Source organism: Cheilinus undulatus, linkage group 13 (assembly GCF_018320785.1).
Source record: "Cheilinus undulatus linkage group 13, ASM1832078v1, whole genome shotgun sequence".
NCBI classification, from domain to species: domain Eukaryota; kingdom Metazoa; phylum Chordata; class Actinopteri; order Labriformes; family Labridae; genus Cheilinus; species Cheilinus undulatus.
The window spans coordinates 36,357,386-36,375,044 of record NC_054877.1 but is presented as its reverse complement, the minus strand read 5'-3'; the positions used below and the strand labels follow the sequence as shown (position 1 = coordinate 36,375,044).

At 38.7% G+C, this 17,659-nt stretch overlaps 1 protein-coding gene across 1 annotated transcript; it reads left to right on the top strand.

Moving 5' to 3' along the window:
* The first annotated feature begins 798 nt into the window (after positions 1-798).
* On the top strand, positions 799-17,254 carry rgs11 (regulator of G protein signaling 11). Its single transcript, XM_041803671.1, has 17 exons — positions 799-902; positions 1,148-1,244; positions 1,452-1,502; positions 3,453-3,559; positions 3,834-3,885; positions 4,180-4,238; positions 4,360-4,436; positions 4,527-4,608; positions 6,208-6,276; positions 8,376-8,399; positions 8,502-8,563; positions 8,820-8,933; positions 9,103-9,218; positions 11,725-11,812; positions 11,900-12,038; positions 12,708-12,790; positions 15,634-17,254. The coding sequence occupies exons 1-17, from the start codon at positions 840-842 to the stop codon at positions 15,770-15,772; spliced, it is 1,422 nt and encodes a 473-aa protein (XP_041659605.1). The 5' UTR covers positions 799-839; the 3' UTR covers positions 15,773-17,254.
* The last annotated feature ends 405 nt before the right edge of the window (positions 17,255-17,659 follow it).

Sequence of the window (17,659 nt, the reverse complement as noted above, 5' to 3'; positions counted from 1 at the left end):
ATTGCAATGTGATTATGGAATTTCAAAATTTCTTTAGTAAATTGTGATTACAAAAGAAATAATGAGATTAATCATGACTGAAATTCGAATTAATTGAAAATCTTAATATATTATATTATATTATATTATGTTATATAATATAATATAATATAATATAATATAATATAATATAATATAATATCATATTATAGTATATTGAATTATATTATATTTCAAAAGAAACAAAAACGGTTTTGAATGCAAAATAGTGTAAAATTCATAAAACGCTGAGATTTATCGTGATTAACTCCATTAATTCTGAGATTAGTCACAGTAAAAAGATTTTAACAGTTCTGCTAATGTTATGAATACTACAAGTGAAATATAATATTGTATGTGAAATTTGTTATGATATTGTGGACATTGCTCAATTCAGTTAAGTCACATTATATTATATTATGTCCTATAAAAACTTTTCTAATGTTAGGGGGTATTTTTTTTTTTCACTTGGACCTACCATGATATTAAACTACTTGTATGTTCCTTTAAATATTCGAAGTTTTGTGCCCTCTTTCATCAGGAATAATCGATTGCATGAAGCTATTAAAAACAACATGAACAGATTAGAGAAGAGACGCTGATGGCAACACAACAAAGTTTATTGTTACAAACAAACGTAGAATTAAATATAATCGACCGTATAATCCTTTATAATCTATCGGCGCGTGCATGCCAGGCTCCAGACCGCCTCGTGGAGAAAAAAAAGGAATCACTGGTGCACTCAGTGCCGCGCGCTCCCGACAGCACTTCGCTCCTGCACTTTCCACCGTCCCGCCGAGTGATCCCAAGCAGCCTGCAAGATGACCATCAACACCCTGGCTAAAGGAGGCTGGAACCGGGAGCAAATGGCGTGCTTTCGAAAGGTAACTACACAAATTTGTTTCCTTCGTTTTATTTTTATTTTCTGACATGCTAAGCTGTAGACACGAGCCTGTGAAAATCCGAAAAACATCACAAACATGCACGTAAGCTAAGATAAATCAAGTTATTAACGATAGAATAGTTAAAATATATGCCTAGATTGAACAAATATTTGACTTTGCATGTTTTAAGTGGTTTCATTTTGTGTCTGCTTGCGTGACTTCATGTGTACGCACCTCCTTGACAGATGGAGAAAGTGATTGTGGCCATGCAGGACCCTGACATGGGCATGAAGATGAGAAACCAGAGGCTCCTTATTACTGTCATACCACACGCCATGACAGGTGTGTATATTCCTGTGTGTGCTGTATGTCAGTGTGCATCAGCATCTGTGTGTGGACCTGCACTTTGCAGCCAGTGTTTGGGTCCCACTGGTCATGCATAATGCAGCAGTGAATTTGGGAGAAGAGTGTGTGCTTTGCAGAGTAAAGTAGAAGAAGTTTGTCCCTTTATTTCTTGTCTCTTTTCTGACTCTGTGCCTCTTTTTTCAGGCCGGGATATAATTGAATGGCTGATGCAGAAATACAATATCAGCGAGGAGGGTAAGCAGCAGTATCGATGTATACATTTCAGACAGAGAAGGAGACTTTCCTGTGATTCTCTGTCTCGGTTTGTTGTGTCGTTGCTAGAGTGTTGCCAGGATATGGAGCTTTCCCTCCACCTGACGTGGAAGTGAATTGTTCAGGAGTGTATTATGGGGGTTGCTGTTTCCAGTAAACAAGGACCGGGGTTAGCCCCAGAGGATCCCAGTTTCATTAACTCACCTGATGATCTGGGGGTTTGATTAGTGTCCCTGTGGAGTTTTGCGCCTCAGGAGACTTTATCGCACCTGAACTAAATTAGAAGTTAGAAAAAATGAGCCTGCTGGTCTCTGTGGCCTCAAAGCACACTAAAGGAGGGAAGAGAGGAGTGGGTATAAGCGAGGGATAAAGAGAGAGAGTGGTAAGAGCTGATTAAAATGCATCACACAGCTTTTTTTGGAAGCTGTCAGTCATAAAAGTAGGGCTCTTTAACAAATGAGGAGAGACTGAAGATTGATTATGCATTTCATCCCAGGAACAAAGTGTTGTTTTGAGAGAGACTGCTGACAGGCAGCAGGTTTTTAAAATAATATGTATGACTCATTTTGGTCCACAGCCTTTTTTTTTTACTTTTATTCCCTGGAGCCAAATCATGTTTTATATTTAATGTTGGATGTGAGAGATTTATCCCTAATGAAATCAATAGCTCCTGTGTGTGCCAGCAACTATGGCACTGTAATCAATAAAAACCTAGCCCAGCTTAGTATAAAAGAAATGTATGTCTACAGCACAGGCATTTGGATTTAATCTATCCCTACTAGACAAGGTTGTCAAATTTTAACGCTTTTTCAATAGCAAATGTTTGCAAACAGCACATTGTTTGTTATACTAATGATAGGTAGTAACAGGAAGTATTATAGCTTTAAATAACCTTCATACAACAGGTACAAAGAAGAGATCTGAATCCATTAAATTGCAGATGAATTCCTGAACACTGTCTAAATTGCACAGAAACACATTTAAGTACAGAATTGCTGCTAATGTACTTGTATTATTAAGACAATTTGCATGAGTCTGGTATTGATAATGCTTGATTTTTACTAGTCTCTTAACCTGAAATGCTGGATTGACAGTTTTTCATATCCATTGCATGGTATATATATATACTTCACGTTGGGCAACACCCCATAGTCAGTTCAAAATAAATCTCAGAGGGTCATTGGACAAATGTTCTGTCCCTCACATTAATTACAGGCCAGTCAGAGCAACAAAAAGGATTTAGTAGGTGTGTGCTAGAGAATAAACCACACAGTGTGAGCTGGACAGGCAGCTGTTGGTGTTTTCACTATCAGTGGAGCCAGTTGGTAAATTAAACTTTTGCCAAAGCTGGTTGGGAGAATAGCAAAAATATCATGACGCTGATTGGTCTGGTGGAAAAAAGCATTTTACCCCAGAGCTTTGCAAGATTGATCCACCTGATGCTGGATATGGAATCCATTAGCTTTGCAAGGTTACCAGTGTCCTATCAAAGTTTAAAATTCAGGTTTCCTGACATCCTATGAGATATAAGTATACTAAGGTATGAGCATTAGGCTTTACTGGATATCTATCCCTGAGATTGACTTGTACCCAGTTTGTATAGGTTATTTATTTTTAACTATTAAGCTTATTTTTTACAATTATTACTAAAATAATGGATATTGTATTGTTTGAAAGCATGTGGCATCAAAAGGTTTTGAAAGTGTTGGCCTTATTTTTCAAACATTTGCAGTTAAAGGAAGACAGCAGAGATTTTTCTCTGAAAACCCTTCATGTTTATTTATAAGTCAGGATAATTAAAATAATAAGATGAGCTGCTTTGTCTACACTGGGCATTAGAAACAACACAAAACAAAAGGTCCTCACAGGAACTTTAAATGTAAGGGTTATTAAAGTGTAAGGTTAATTTGTTTTTTCAAATTTGTTTCACAGAGTCTCTGCATGTTGGTGGCATGCTGGTGAAATATGGGTATATTTACCCTCTTAAAGAGCCCAGATCCCTTGTGTTAAGGCCAGATGAGACTCCCTACCGCTTCCAGGTAAATTTCTCATCCCTCATGCTGGATGTCCACTCTGCCTGCTCCTAAAAATCTCACTGTCCATCCTTCCACTTCAAAAGCACTTTGGACTTAAGCATCTCTATCTCTCTATCACTGTCCATCTCCATTTCTCCCTCTCACTCCATTAGCCCACCTCCTAATCCCTCATCCATCTGCCACTCTCTGCTGCCCCTTTTTCATCATCAGTTGCTGCTGCTGCTTCACTATCAATCTCCATCATAAATGACTGAATATGTCACTTGTTTTTTTTCAGACTCCATACTTTTGGACCAGTACCCGCTGGCCTGCCTCAGAGCTGGACTATGGTAAGGATATGCCAAAAAGGTCAAGGGTAAAGTAAATGGTAGGCTTTTTTGGTTTAGTTACAGAAAAAGGCTTCCAATGAAACACAGTATATATTTTATTTAAAGGCAAAACATCAATTTTCCCCTCACTGTGACACGACTCAATGTGAGAGACTATTAATTGAAGCAAGAACAATTTTATGTAGTTACTTGCATAAATCCTGTTGAAAATATGTACAAGTTATGGATATCTTATGAATTCTAACCCTTTTCTCTCCTAACTGTTCTGTTTTTTTCTTCTTTCTGTCCCATTAGCAATCTATCTAGCTAAGAAGAATATAAGAAAACAAGGAGAACTGATGGAATATGAAAAGGTAAGCAAAGTGCATGTTTTTCTGTCAAAGAGAAGATAACAGTGTGTTCATAGTAAATAGCATTATTACCTTGTGATTTGTTGTCCTCTTTGTTCTTTGTTTGCCCCTCTCTCTCTTTTAGGAGAGATACAGTGTGCTGCACAAGAGGATCAACCACACCTGGGACTTTGTGGTGATGCAAGCTAGAGAGCAGCTCAGGTGAACACACTCACACAACCAGCCACACAAACTAAAGCACACATCAGGCTGCACACACACGGCCACACTAACAGTGTGATTTATGTTTAGAGCATCCAAACAGAGGAGGAAGGCAGACCGCATTGTTCTTGAATGTCAGGAGCAGGCCTACTGGCTCATCAACAGACCCCCGGTATGTTCACTTTTATTCTACTATTGACTGTAGTAGTACACTTTCTACAACACTTAGCACTACACTATATTATAATACCACCTCATCTATACTGGACTGTACTGTACTAAACTGTAATGTACAACACATTATACTATACTATACTATACTATACTATACTATACTATACTATTCTATACTTAACTAAACTACACTACACTACTCTACACTAAACTTACTATACCATACTATACTATACTACACTGCACTGTACCATACTATATACTATAAACTATACTACAGTACACTTTGATATACTATCCTATATTGAAATCCCACTTTACTATACCGTACAATACTGTACAATACTCCACTATGCTATGCTTTTGTAAACTACACTATTTTATCCTATACTAAACTATAATATTCCATGCATCTGCTATGCTATAGTACTTGATTATCTTGATTTATAAAGTACATAAAAGGTTAAGATATCCAAGGGGGCTGAGTGGTTTGGTTGGCGCAGTATGTGACAGCAGGAGCACCAACACCATGGCCTCCATCTGTGGAGGTTTTATGTGAAACAGCAGCAGCAGCAGTCATTATACTCACTTAATTTGTTCTGACATATATCAATCAATTCATGAAATTACCAACAAAGAGTTAACAGCAGCTCAGGAAAGGTACAATTCATTGTCATTCTTTTGTTTAACTTGTTTTTCATAGCCCACGCCTTTTATATCTGAACTGTAAATACTGTACAGTGCTGCTCTCTCTCTGTCTTTTGCTGGATTATACTACATCACATTGTTCTTTACAGTCCATAGTGCTATAGAATTTGATATAGCAGCCTTCTACACAGTTTTTCTGTCCTGTGTTGTATAGAATAACAATAAACTATATAGGACACTACAGAGGCAAATTGGAAATACCCATACAGTTCTTTACTACAGTATGTTGCTCATCACAGCAGTATTAAACCAAACACCACAAACACTACAGTGTCTTTTGCAGATTGGAATATTGTATCACACATCACTACACTGTACTATGTAATACTCTACCACATTGCTTTCTTAAAACACTGTTTTATGCAGCACTATATTTTGATTAACTTTGCTACAAAGTAGAGAAATATAGTTAACAGTATTTAAAACATTTAGATGCCCCACCAATGTTCACTCACAGTCCCTTCTGCCTCCTCCATAAAATATTCAACCCATCTGGTAAAAGCTGTGGCTTTCAACAGAGGAAAAAGAGAGTGGGAGAGAGAAATAGAGAAGACGAGAATCAGAAATAGAGAGGAAAGGAAGATCACATTTCACCTTATATTTCTGCTATTTGCTTTAAACATTACAGCAGTCCATTTGATACTTGGACTGAGAGAAAGAGGATGATCAACAAAAGGGAAGAGAAGCTGAGGTGAAGTAAAGAGGCACTGAGCAGGGAGAATGAGGAGGAGGGTTTTGGGGGAGGGAAGCTAAAGGAAGGATAAGTGCTTACTCACACGCATGTTCTCATCGTCATCACTCACACTCACACTATACAACACAATACAACTGTAATGACAAACATATTACCCTTTTAATAATGTCTTTATGTACATGTGTACTGTTTCAGCCTGGGGCACCAAATGTGTTGGACATGGGTCTGGAGAGACCAAATAACTTCAGCTCACGAGTGACTCTGGTTAGTGGCATCATCACATTTCATTACTCACTGTTTAACCATAAAAACCTCCAATAAAATCTCATGTGATTACATAATTTCTCCCTGTTTTTTTAAATTCAATTTTCTTGCTGCTGGGAAATTCAAAGTAAGTGACTACGTGAGGTGTGCTTTATAATTGATGAAATATAGTCTTATAAGCATTTTGTTGTAAGATTAAACACTCATTCAACAGCATTTCAGCAACATTACTAATAAACTGAGGTTGAATTGAATGTAATTTGTTTAACAGGGATGATGCAATTTGACATAGTGTCAATACACAGCATGGAAATGATGTGCTGCACTAAGAAGTTGTTTATACCTTGCATAAGCCTTAGAGTAACATCAGTTTTGGACATTCAAATACAAAGATGACTCAGTTAACACAAGTCTGTAGTGGAGACCAGTCAGAACTCACATGTCCACCTCTCATTCAAATAACAGCCCATACACCAGTTCTCTGATTTAGGTATTCCTGCATGCTAAGCTACTAGCAAAACATATGACTAGGGGCAAATTAACCATAAACTAAGTTAGCAGTGCCTTTTTAACAGCTTTTCTCCCTCATTTCTCATAAACATACTTTTTTTTTTTTTTACTTCAGTGGTGTTCATAAAAAAAGTCCGGCAGTTACATTCGTGAAATAACCTCACTGCAAACGTTACAGACTAAGCTACATTTCATAAAAAAAGAGAAAAAGGCAAGAGGTCTAATCCAGAGTTGTATTCTAGAATAGGCCTGTTTTTGAAGTAGTTACATAAATGGTGGCTCGCTTTAGCTCCTAGCTTTAGCTAAAGCCAACATAGTTACCTAGTTAACATTACCACATAAGCCAGTGTAGCTAAGTAAGCTTTTGCAACATGAGCTTTTGCAAATGTAGTCAAAGCTAATGCAGCTACGTAGATAATGAATCTATGTAGCTTACATAGCTGCTTTATGAGCTTAGCTGTAGCTGTGTTTGCTATGTTGGCTACATTAGTTACATAGCTACATTAGCTATATAACTCCATTGTCTATAGCTAGTTTGCTTTAGAAATATAGCTAAAGCTAACTAAGCTATGTAGCTTATGTAGCTGCTTTGTAAGTTAGCTTTAGCTACGTTCGCTACGTAGCTTCATAATCAGTGTAGCTCTGTTATTTATGCAGCTCCTTTATCCAGATAGCTTTGCTATCTACACAGCTGTCACAGCCAACTGAGCAAAGTAAGCTAGACTTGCTGTGCTGGAATGTTTACATGGGGGATGAGCTTTTTTCCCTATAAGTAGACTGTTTCCTCTGCTTTATTAAACGTTTTAGAATTAGGTTTTGGAAGTTATGTTTTTAACTTTTAATTTTTGGTATCCTGTTACCCTAACCCTTACTCTAACCCTAAACCAAAGTTTTATCCAGTTTAATTAGAAAGTTTTAGCGTTTATGGTGTCTCATATGAATGGTGTATGAGAGAGGCATTCAGGGATGAACGGTCTGCAGCCAGGCTGTCTTGAAATGATCTGGATTTCTAAGAAGAGCCAGAATTCACATCACAACAAGGGAGGCTGGGGTGGGCATTAAAAAAGTTGTGCTTTCTGTTTACTGGTGGAGTATGGTATGGGGAAAAGTCTGTTAAAGATGCTCTATCCCCCCTCCATTTATGTGATAAAATCCTCCATCTGTCTTCCATCACTTCACAAACTTCTAAGAAACTGGTTATGAACAGTAATGCAATCTTTTCCCTCTGTAGTTTTTTCTTTTTCCCATGAGTAGCGCCACCTACCGCTCATCCTTTGGAATCCTAAACACTCACATAACAGCTGGAAACATGCATAGATTTGCTGAATTTCCCCAAATTCATTTAAATATTGCGACAGATTTGAATGCAATCCCTACTATCGAGTAGGACTACAAAAATTGTTCGTTTTTAAATATTCTCACTCTTTCCTATCCTTGTTCAACAAAATACATCCTCTTAATATTAATGCTGCTCATTGTGTAAGTAAACACAGAGTCTGTCTTTTGTGAATGATATTACTATATAAATGTATAATTCAGTCATTGTGTGACCTAAAGTGAGGCCTATGTGTCTCTCTCCTCAGAACTAGAACAGTGACTACTACAAAAGTGAGGTAAACACCATGCGTAATTAACACACTATCACTTAAAGTCAATGGCTGTAGATAAAAGCTGTGTTTACAGCTCCTCATTTGGTTTTTGGCATTTTTTTATAGATCGAAACCTGTAAAAGGGCCCTTGGAAGAAATCGTGTAAAGTCATCCATCTGCCTAGAAGGGTATGTGTTGCTTACACTCACATAAAGACACACAAACTTGGGCAGGCACACATGCACAGGGGGGACTAATGGACTTGAAGCTGCCTTTTCCGAACTCGACGTCTTTGTACACACCATGCGCACAAGGTTTAGTGCTCCTACTATAAGAGCCTTTAATGGATGCTTCCTGAGGCAACTTGGAATTAGTGGCCATTTACTGTTATGATCTGCAGCTCTGATACAATAATACTCTGTGTGTATATGTGTTGTTGTGTAGTTTTGTGAAATACAGCGAGCAGTACCTCAACCACGACCCCATTATGCAAGGCTGTCTTCCCAGCAACCCCTGGATCTCTGATGACACAGCACACTGGACGATGAATTCAGAAACGTGAGAAAATACACACAGATACACAGAAATTACAACAATAATGCATTACTGCTGGTATTAGCTCTTCTCAACACGTCACATTCTTGTTGTAATTCAAAGTCATTACAGTAGTGTGTTATTTGAATGTACTTGGTTTATTTTTGTTTTGATGTTGTGTTTCTGTGGCCAGGGTGCCTGTACCAACACGTTTACGAGTGGAGCGTTGGAGCTTCAGCTTCATGGAGCTTCTCAACGATTCCATGGGAAGAAAAGAGTTCATGACATATCTGGAGAAAGAGTTCAGCGGTAAGATAAAGTTTCAGACATGAGAGATTCAGATTTATAATCTGGCTTTTTTACACATTCCTGTAAGGGTTTGTGCCAGCTGAACATGAAGCAGTATTTTTCAAGTTATCTGTATCTCTGTCCCCTCATTAGTCCTATACTTTTAATCCAATATCTAAGAAACCTTAGTAAGGGAATTGCTTTCATTTTGAACAACTCTCATTGGACTCAAGGCAACCTGACACGACAGGTAGACTGTCTCATGGAATATATTTCACATCCATCTGTGAAAACTCCAGATCTGATAAAAACTGTCGCTAAGCTACATCCACGTTAATAGCTTCACCAGCTAGCAATACAATTAAACCCTGCCTTAACTGTCACACGCTCATGCCGAAGCTGGTTTGAAGCGAAAAAATCGTCTCCAATAAGAGAAGCTTTCAGTGCGGTTCTTTGCTTTTTTTAATAAAGGAATGTGACCTAGTTAGGATAAAACTGCTGCTGTAGCTACATCCAAGCTAATCACTACACCAACAGATGCGCTACCATCTTATAGTACAACTAAAGCCGCCATAACATTTGCAAACTTATGCCAAAGCAGGTCGGAAGAAGAGCAAAAACACCTTACCTTCCAAGAGAAGCTTTCAATGGTTCTTTGCTCTTGTTTAGTAAAGCAGTGTGGTCCAGTTCTGATAAAACTGCCATGATACTATAGCTAATCCAAGCTAATTGCTACACCTGCAGCAGCCATTACTACCCTGGCCCAGTACAACTAAACCCCACCCGTAATTACCGGCTTGGTCTCCTCAAATGAGGCTGGTTGGTCCGGTGCTTTCTCAGACCTTGCACAGTCATTTCAGATTGGAGCTTTATAAGATGGATCTGCCTGATGTCAGACATGGAATCTGCTTTAAAGTGTTAGACTTAAGGCTGAACTTAAGATTTGACCTCTGCCAAGATTTAGCAGTCAAATAGACCTCAGTCATACATTCTGCATTGCTTCTGTGTTGGACTGTTAGCCGTAATGTTGAAACCATCTAAGATAGACTTATCATGGCTGCCTGAGAAAGAAGCAGTGGTGTATGGTTCTTTTCTGTTTTAGCACTGGCAGCTCTTATTTATAATTCATTCATTAAAAAAACGCCCTCAGTGCCAGCTGTTTTTGTCACACTCAAATGGCTCTAGGTTGAAAATCGTTCAACTTTTAGAACAGCTCTGCCCTCGTCATGAAGGGCAGGACTTCTTACAGTAGCGGAAGAGAAACTAATATGGTTCATCTTTTTTAGGGTAGTTTTCAGGTCTGCAGCTGCTGCCTGTGTTAGGGCAGGATTCCTTTGCATTGTCTTGTTGTCTTCTGTGTGATATTTCCTTGAAATACAGAAATTTGAAGCACATAGAGCTATTTTAAAACAGCTTTACAGATTCTCTTAAGGAAAGCTGGATTTATTTTTTTGTTATGTAGCAACAATAAGCGCCGGTGAGAAGTTTTTAACATCAAACACAAACATCCTCCAGGATGAACTGGTCAATGTTTGTATTTATAAATGAATAAATCAATATTTTTTTCCAGTTACATACATCTTAAAAGACAAACAGGAACTAAAACTATTTTAAATTAAACTAGAATGGCCATCTGAGGCAGCAGACCCACGCCTAAACAGCGCCACCGAGGAACTCACGCTCCCATTGATTGCTATGGTGTTCAAAATTCGAAGTCCGAGAAAAACCGAACGGGTGCGCGGATCATCACCAAAATGGGTGACAAAATTGTCAACAAGTTACTGAAAAAGAAATGGGCAGGGGCATGCATACTTTTGCCTGTTAAAATTTTGCCTGTTTAAAACTTTAAGATCACTGTGATATCACAGAAAACATATGTAGCCATATTTCAAAAAGTGGTATGCTAGTGTGTTGAGTCAATCAACACAATGGAAACACCTGTAGTGGAAAAAATAATGCACTATCATGATGCAAATAAGAAACAATTTAGAAGTGAAGACAAATCCTCAAGGTCAACTTAGTTATATTCAGGTATCCTAAAACACTTCTCTTGTTATTTTTCTGTCGGATACTTATGATTGTGACATCTCAGGCTCACCAGGAGGGGAGTACTTAAATTTGGCACTAATGCCAACTTGGACATGTGGATGAATGGATTAGATTTTGGTTTATGAATGTCAAGTGTATTTTTATTCTTCTATCCATTCAAGAGAACCACTCTGGACAGAATCTGATGTAGAGAAAAAGAGCACTAGGTTTGCTGAGAGGATGAAAATAGTTAGTAAGAGAAGAGAGATGTGCAAGTAAGACAGATTAAAGACTAAGATAAAAAATTAAAGGAAAGTAAAGGATATAATACGGAACATTCCTTCATATGGATGAATAAATTATTGCTGGGGAGTTATGTTCTTCTGGGATTTCCACAGAGAGCAGCTATTTGAAGTTTGATATGTGATTCTTTTTTTCCTGCATCACTGTTGTTTCTTGTCCTGTATATGATTAATCTTGATGTCTGTCCCTCTGCTAGCGGAGAACCTGTGTTTCTGGCAGGCGTGTGAGGATGTCAGACATGGAGAGAGTTCCAGGATCATCGAGAAAGTGGAAGAGATCTACAAGTAAGCATACAGACACATATGCATACAAGAAATTCACAACAATATTTAACAATTCTCCAACAGTCCATCATTTTCTGTATGATTCAGAAATTTCCTGGCTCCTGGAGCTGCGCGATGGGTCAATATCGACAGCAAGACGATGGATAAAACCCTAGAAGGGATCAGACATCCGCATCGTTTTGTCATGGACGATGCACAAATGCACATCTACTTTCTCATGAAGAAGGTCAGAACTCTTTCAACTACAATTCAGTTTTTCTAAATATGTGATGTTATAGAGATTATGATATTTAAATCATATATTCAGAGGATAATTATGATATCGCTTGTCAGGACTCAGTCTACAGCATGTTTTTAGTTTAGTTTGTGTAGCACACCAGTGGCACAGGCATTAAAATAGTCAAAACAATAGTAGATGAGGCTTGTCCTCTTCAGTCTGTCTCAGTATGGTCCTTTTATAAATGATTCAGAAGTTATGCTAGTAAAGTGCATGAGTAAGGTCAAAGACACGTCCTTTCAAGCACAAACAAGTTGTCAGATATTAAATAATGCCTACGATGCACTTAACTAGGGTTTTGAACTGCAGAAGACAAGTAAATTTATGATTCAGCGTTATCAGCATACTGTCCATATTTTTGGTACCCTAGTGGGCCAAGTATTGATCCCTGAGGGGTGCCACTTCTGACAACTTTTCAGTGTAAAAGTCCCTTGGTTAACAAAATTTAAAAAACCCTTCATGAAAATTTGGTTGCAAATAGATTTAATTAGGTCAAAACATGCAGTTGGGTTTCTTCTGTAAATGTTTACTTTCTTCATTTCTCATCAATAGATAAAGCAGTCAACAACGGCAATGTTGTGTGATACACTTATTAATCTGTCTCTTTTGTATGCACAGGACTCTTACCCAAGATATCTAAAGTCTGACCTTTACAAGAACATGCTAGCCAAAGCAATTGTCCCTCAGGAGACAAAGAAAAGGTAAAAGGTCACACCAGTTAACACTTTTTAACAAATACATTCATTCTCAAAGGGCAGTTTCACAACTGTTTTGTACTGTGCTTAAAGGGATATTTCAGTATTTTTAAAGTTGGGCTGTATGAAGTGATTTTTCCAGTGATTTCGGCGGGGATCATTCCTTGAAGAAGGACTCGCTGGTTGTACCGCCCAGGAAGCTAGACTATACTGTGTAACAGATGGGTACAGATTCTCAGCAGAATTAAGCATTATAGAATTTTTGGTCAAAATGGGTCGCAAAACAGTGTAGACTCAAATGTACACACTTTTGAAAAAAAAAAAAATAAATAAATAAATAAATAAAAAATTTGTAGTGCGATATATTTTACCCAGAAAGCCTGTGTGTTTTTATTACTATGTTGCGATGCAGGCTTTTAAAACCAGTTACGTGCTCTTGCATTGCAAAATTTTGACAAAAACACAGGTTCTCTGGGTATGACATAAAATGTTTAAAAAATTGTTGACAGTGTGTACATTTGGGTCATCATTATTTTGTGCCCTATTTTAATCCAAAATCTGCCAAATTCTGGGGAGAAACTGTACCCACCTGTTACTCTGTATAGCCTAGCTTCCTGGCCGGTACAATTAAAGAGTCCTTCTTAAAGGAGCAATGCTCACTAAAATCACTGGAGGCTAATACCACTTCTACTGCCAGGTCCCTTATATGACCCAGCTTAAAAAATACTGAAATATCCCTTTAAGCATGATTGATACTTCAATTAATCATTTTTTTGTTTGTATAGCACCAATTCATAACTTAAGAGAGGCAGGTCTAGACCATTGGTTCTCAAGTGGTGGGTCGGGACCAAAAAGTGGGTCATGAATCCATTTTCAGTGGTTGGGGATGCATGCATGTAGTTTAGATCAGACAAACAGTTTACTGATCTTCAATGAAGTTTGAGGCAAAAAGTATGGTAGTCAAGGCAAAAAAATGTGGCAAAAGCTCTATGATGTGCTTTTATTTTGAAGGGAAATGTCCACATCTTTTTGTTGAAAAAAAAAGCTATTTTAATTTGAAACATTTAGTTATGATTGAAAAATACAAGAAACTGGGGTTGTGATTTATCATTATGGAGGTGATCATGGGTCCTGACACAAAACCAGTCGAGAACCACTGATCTAGACCATACTCTTTGATGTATTAATATAAAGACCCAACATTAATTGCCATGAGCTCAACTTTAGCAGTATTTGGCCTCGTCAAAGTGGCGAGGAAAACCTTCTCTTTAAAGGAATACTTTAATATTTTGGCAAATTGGCCCATTGCCATAATTCCTATAGTCTTAGTAATAAGTTTGTTACCTTTAGTTGTCAGTGCAAGCTATTTTTAGATCGGCCATGCTGAGATGCCAGCTGATCCACCAACTCTATGGAGTCTTATGGTATTTCCGGCTTTCCCTCATCAAACTCATCAAATACACAATCCAACAACTCCAAAACGCTCTCGTAGACAAGTTGGGACCTGCACATTCACCACGCTATGAAAAAATAACGTATAATTATGTAACATTACAACACATGAAGCAAATACTACTACTACTTTCTGAGTAAACCACTGGGCGGACTGACACAGTGCGCGCCTGTGGCAGTGCCGCAGTTACTTGGTTCCGGCTTTGCATTTGCCTTTTAAACAACTCTGTCTCGTAATGTTCCATGATTATTTTATAGCGTGGTGAATTTGCAGGTCACAACTTGTCCACAAGAGCGTTTTGCAGTTGTTGGATTGGGCGAATTTGCCAAAATGTTGAAGTATCCCTTTAACAAGCAGGAATCTCGAGTAGAACCAGACTCATTTTGATAGGACTGGATTGGATAGGAAAGGGGTGGGAGAGCAGCACGAAAAGAGGAGAGGGGGATGCAGGGAGAAGGACAAGAGAAATAAAAAAACAACAAATGGAAGGCAAATTTATGGCCACCATATACTTACTGTCCATTTTGTGACTTGATGGTGATACTAATCCTCCCTCTCCTCTGCTGCCTCTGCTCTGCTTTCATGGTATCTTATACAACCCAGGCTTTTCAACGGACAGGCATTGGAAATTAGCATTAGCTATAAATGCTGCGAGTTAGTGCAATGGATAATTGTAGTTCAGTAATCTTTGTAAACTGCATTTGTCCCTGAAAAATAAGCCAATCAAAGAAAAGAGCACTACACAGACGTCAACCATAACCTCCTGTCCAAAATCACCGCTTTTTAGGGAATGAAAATGCTGGTCACAGTCAGTATCATTTTGACACTATTTGTTGGTTTAAAATTTGTTACATCCACTAACAGATGTAAAGGATGTCCAATATCACTGATTAATGAAAAAAACATGGAAGCTATGGCCTGATGCTAAGGATTAGTAACCTCATCGTCAGCGTCATGCATGGTTATTAACTTCACAAAGGAGAGGAAAGAAGCAATAATGGCAAACACTTGTGCTGACATTTGTTTATGCTCTATGGAGACAACAGAATCCGTTCTTAAAAGTACTTTGGATGTCTGTTATTTGTAAGATGCCCACAAAAAACCCTCCATATCTGAGGATGAAATGGATCCGTGCTGCATGGCTGCTATGGTTTTTGAAGAGAGAGGAGATGTTTAGGATTGCCTTAACAGCTCTACTTGCTGATAAAACTCTGTACTAGGGTGTGTTTTAGCTCTAGGTACCACATGTGAATCGGCCAAGACCACCTCTTCAAATGTCATGGTGCCAGATTACAGTACGCTTGTGTTCTTACTGATCAAATAAACTAGACTCTAGGATCAAGTATACTCAGATCCAGGTCCCCACACTAAGAATCTCCTTTTTCCCCCTTCTCAGTGTTTTCCCCTTCATGAGACGTCAGCGGCATGCAAGTCCATCCCCTGCTCAGGCTGCCAGTCACGGGACAGAGGAGGATGGGCATGCTAAGGGAGGCAGTCAAGCAGGTAGCAACTCTGGAGGCGGCTCCCATGCCTGAAACTCAGGCCAAAAGAAATGCACAAGGAGTGCTGATGAGAGTTTTTTTCTTTAATGTCCAGCTTTTATCTTCACCCTGGCAACATTAACAGGGTAAGGATTTAATGTTAGAGCCTCCTCTCAGAGCACAGGTGTTAATACAAACCTCAGCAGCATCACGCCATATTCTCAGAGCACGAACCGAGAAAAATAGAGCTAGAATTACAGTTACAGCCTTTACTGCTGCATATTTATCCTACATCTACACCTCTCTGTCCACAAAGTCTTTACTGTTCTTAAAGGCTTAATATGCAACATTCTGAATGCTGATAGCGCAAAAATCAGTCACACCATATGTAAATATATTGTGGAGTAACGTCTTCCTAATAAGAGAGGTCAGACTCCCTCTGAGTTTGTTTTCTCAGCTCTGCGCTCACACTTTCCTTGTTATCAGGTGGAAGAAGAGTGATGGCCCCATCCAATCAGGGACACTGTGTCTAGGGGTGTTATGATGGAGTGTGGTCAAAGGGGTACTACTGAATGAGAACTTTTCAAATAAAAGAAAAGATTTCTTTGGTCTTATGAAACAAACAGAGAGCAAATTTAGATGCTTATAGATACCTAAAGGGATATTTTGATAATTTTTAAGTTGGGTTGTATGAGGTTACAACAGTAACAGAATTACCCTCCAATAATTTTAGTGCGTGCTGTCCCTTTAAGCAGATCATGCTGGGGGCACCTGCCAGGAAGCTAGGCTATATAGCACAACAGATGGGTACAGTCACTCCATGTAATTTAGTGAGTTTTATGTGAAAATGAGCCAAAAACCAGTGTTGGCTCTGTTGTACGCCTTGTTAAAAAAATTGTTGAAGCATTTTATTTTTCATCCGGAAAGTCTCTGTGTTTGCCACTATTTTGCAAGCAACCTTTTGGTTACATGCTATTTCACCACACCGGACCCGTCTGCAGCGTTGTACAGCCTTGCTTCCAGGCAGATGCCCTCAGCACGCTTTTCTTAAAGGGACAGTGCTCACTGAAATATCTGTAGGTCAATGCCACTACTTTTGCCAAGTACAGTGCCTTTAAAAAGTCTCAATCGGGCTTGCACATCTGGACGCTTCAGTTTTACTCCACTCTTCTTTGCAAAAACTGCTCAAGCTCTGTCAGATTGCACAGGAATCAGACGTGAACAGCCATTTTCAAGTCTAGCCACACATTCTCTATTGGATTGAGGTCTGGGCTTTGACTTGGCCACTGTAACATTCATTGTGGTTGTCATTAAACCATTTCTGTGTAGCTTTCAGTGTTTGCTTCAGGTCATAGTCATGCGTGGAAATAAATTGCCTCCCAAGCTGTTGTTCTTTTGCAGACTGAATAAGATTGTCCTTGAGGATTTTCCTGCATTTTGTCTCATCCATTTTACCTGCCCAGAAGCATCCCCACGGCATGATGCTTCACAGTGGGGATGGTATGTTTGTAGTGATGTGCTTGGTGTCCACCAAACATAGCATATTGTCTGATGGCCAAAAAGCACTATTTTGTCTCATCAGACCAAAGAACTTTCTTTCACTTGACCATGGAGTCACCCACATGCCTTTGGCCAACTCTAGTTGAGATTTAATCTGAGTTTTCTCCAACAGTGGCTTTACCTTTGCCACTCTCCAATAAAGCTTTGACTTGTGAAGAACACTAGCAAAAGTTTTTGTACGGAGAGTCTCTCCCATCTCAGCTGCTGAAGCTTGGAACTCCTACAGATAGTCATAGGTGTCTTCCCTAGTCTCCTTCTTGCATGGCCACTCACTTTTGAGGACAGCCAGATCGACGCAAATTTACACATGTGCCATATTTCTTCCATTTTTTGATGATTTACTACAGGGGATGTTCAGTGTCTTGTAGTTTTTTATTTCCA